The 2,966-nt window shown below is 34.8% G+C and overlaps 1 protein-coding gene across 1 annotated transcript; it reads left to right on the top strand.

The window, feature by feature from the left end:
- The first annotated feature begins 364 nt into the window (after positions 1-364).
- On the top strand, positions 365-2,500 carry LOC139843490 (peroxidase 27-like). The gene is made up of 4 exons (XM_071833588.1): positions 365-589; positions 797-982; positions 1,376-1,550; positions 2,100-2,500. Exons 1-4 carry the CDS (start codon positions 365-367, stop codon positions 2,498-2,500), a joined length of 987 nt encoding a protein of 328 aa, XP_071689689.1.
- Positions 2,501-2,966: the final 466 nt, after the last annotated feature.

The raw sequence follows: 2,966 nt of genomic DNA on the forward strand, positions 1-2,966 counted from the left end.
ACAGTATTGGAAAGACAGAGAAAAGAAAAAGACTAAACTGAGTTATAACATTTCATCTCATTTCTCTCTTCAATTTGTGAATAAGAAACATATAAATTTCTGTTCTATATTTCATGTTATGCTCAATTTTATTCTTTGTATTATTTACAAGAACATGATACTTGCGAGTGTCCACCACATCTTAGCCATCACGAAAATGAATTAAAATAACTGCAATTGCCATGTGTGGTGACAACAACTTCTATATACCTTTTCAAATTATACAAGGGTCTGCTATATTCAACTATAAAAGGTGCCATGATCATATCAACATTTCAAACATCTCACTAATAAGTTCTAACTTTGAAACTCTTTCAATTTCAGAATGGCTAGTTTCAAGAACTTACTTGGTATGTTCATGTTTCAAATGATGGTTCAAGCACTCTTGTTTTCGCATGTCGAAGGCCAAGGCTTGAAAGTAGGGTTTTATGAAAAATCATGCCCGGATGCTGAAAAGATTGTATTTAAAGTCATAGAAGATGTTATGGCCGTTGCGCCATCACTTGCTGGCCCTTTGTTGAGAATGCACTTCCATGATTGCTTCATTAGGGTATGTATTATATAACACTTTCTTTATTTAATTAAATTGTCACGCCGATAAGACTTGAACACCTTACCTCTAATCACAAATCTCTAACCAAAAAAGTTACAGTAGTAGATACCATCCTTTTGCTAAAATGTAATTCAATTTTTTACATGCATGTCATGGTAATCAGTATAATAACTGTGATGAGTTTCGTGAACCTTGTAATTGTAGGGTTGTGATGGATCTGTTTTATTGGATTCTCCAACAAATCAATCAGAGAAATTTTCAATCCCAAATCTAACTTTGAGAGGGTACAACATCATTGATAGGGTGAAGATGGCGTTAGAAAAAGCTTGTCCTGGTGTGGTTTCTTGTGCTGATGTCGTAGCCATTGTTGCCAGAGATGTTACTGTAGCGGTAGACTTCTCTCAAAATCTACTTTAAATATCTAATTCATGTCCTCATTGGCATCATTGAGGGTGTGCAAGATGTGCAACGGAACTGGACTCAAAATTTAAAGGGTCCAAAATCTTTGAAAACCCCTTTATATACTTCTTTTTCTTATATGTCCAAGGGGGGAAAAGAACTTATTAGAACTGCAAAACAAAAATTTTCTATTTGCTTTTTTTTTTTTGAATATATTGAAAACCCGTTATATACATTGAAAAATTTAAAGTTTATAAGGGTCCCATAATTTATATTTTGATTTGATTAGAGCCACCCTAAATTAATGAGACGGCTTTGCATGTCCAACATTCTAACAAATTATCTCTTATATTATCTTATATCTTATTATTCTTCTGTTGATAGACAAAAGGACCACATTGGAACGTCGAAACTGGTCGAAGAGATGGAAATGTGTCCCTAATCAGTGATCCCTTAAATCCTGTATCAGGCTTGCCACCATTTTTCTTCAACATTACTAGTTTGAAGGCATCATTTGCACTAAGGGGGCTAAACTCAAAAGACCTTGTTGTTCTATCAGGTACCTTTATTTTACAAATTTACTAGTATACTAGTGTTGGTGCATAAAGTTAGTCCCAAGTTCATTATAGAAGTTATACCATGGTTTATATGCGGTGTGTAGTTGTATACGAGTTCATCTATGTTTAATGGTTAAATTACACACTGTTTGTGCAACCGCACGGATGCATAGTGCATCTGTACGGGTTCAATGGGCAACCGCACGGTTGCATCCTGCAACCGCACGGTTGCACGTGCTAGTAGTATTTAATGTTCTATTCAGGTTCAGGTTCATTGTTAGGGTTACGAACTCTAAACCCTTCTAAGCTTTGTATCCGATTACCTAATCGTCTAGCACTCGTGTGGGTTGATCTTAATCATCCTAAAGTCTAATATCTTGCGAAGATCATTGTTTTGTTTAATCTTTTTGATATAAAACTCAATATCGAGTTATTCCGCACTCGATATTGAAGATAAGATCGTTTAATCCTGTTTACACGATCCTACAACTAGTATTTATCTCTTAGAGATCGCAATTGGTATTTATATGTGCATTGATGATAATGTATAGGAGGACACACCATAGGGATGTCTCATTGTTCATCATTTACAAGCCGTCTCTACAACTTCACGGGGAAAGGCGATACCGACCCAACCATGGACCCAAACTACATTGCAAGGTTGAAGTTAAAATGCAAACCAGCAGATCCAACCACCATAGCTGAGTTAGACCCAGGGAGCTTCTTGACATTTGATGACTCTTACTACAAACTATTGACTAAAAGACGAGGCCTTCTAACATCCGATGCAGCTTTACTAGATGACCCCGAGACTAAAGCGTACTTGATTCAAGCTACTAGCCATGGTTCAACCTTCTTTGAGGACTTTGGTGTGTCTATGGTTAAGATGGGTAGGATTGGGGTTCTTACTGGTTCTCAAGGTGAAGTTAGGAAGGTGTGCAAGAGTAACTAACAAAGTTACTTTTTTTTTTTTTTTTTTTTTGTTTTGTTGAATTGTTGAACCCAAATAAAAACTTTGATCAAGAACTATGGTCTATGGATGTGTAAAACCTCGAAGTTAAATCAGGGTTTTATTTTAATTTTTTTGATTTTTTGTTATTAATTTTTGAACAAGTTCTTTTCAATGTATCACTTTTCTGTTGTATTATCAAGATGCATCATATCAATTGTAAGATATCAAAGACATGTAAAAAAAAAAATGTTTTTTCTTAAGCCTTAAACTAAAGAGCATACAGAGTAGTGACGTGTCAAATTTAGTGATCGGTTTAGGATTTTTCGGGAACTTTGAATGTAAAAAGTTAAAAAGTGGTTTAATGTTCTGGTTCATTGTTCAGCTGTATATGTGAACGAGTAAGAAATAAGAATTAAAAAATAATAACAAAATATAAAACTCAATACAAAATAGGACTTGGAAGTGA

Source organism: Rutidosis leptorrhynchoides, chromosome 4 (assembly GCF_046630445.1).
Source record: "Rutidosis leptorrhynchoides isolate AG116_Rl617_1_P2 chromosome 4, CSIRO_AGI_Rlap_v1, whole genome shotgun sequence".
Lineage (NCBI taxonomy): Eukaryota > Viridiplantae > Streptophyta > Magnoliopsida > Asterales > Asteraceae > Rutidosis > Rutidosis leptorrhynchoides.

Excerpts from the sequence above, each read along its gene's own strand:
- LOC139843490 (XM_071833588.1), top strand. The coding sequence starts at position 365 with ATGGCTAGTTTCAAGAACTTACTTGGTATGTTCATGTTTCAAATGATG. Across the intron at positions 590-796 it reads TCCATGATTGCTTCATTAGG|GGTTGTGATGGATCTGTTTT; the intron begins GTATGTATTATA and ends TTGTAATTGTAG. Across the intron at positions 983-1,375 it reads CCAGAGATGTTACTGTAGCG|ACAAAAGGACCACATTGGAA; the intron begins GTAGACTTCTCT and ends TTCTGTTGATAG.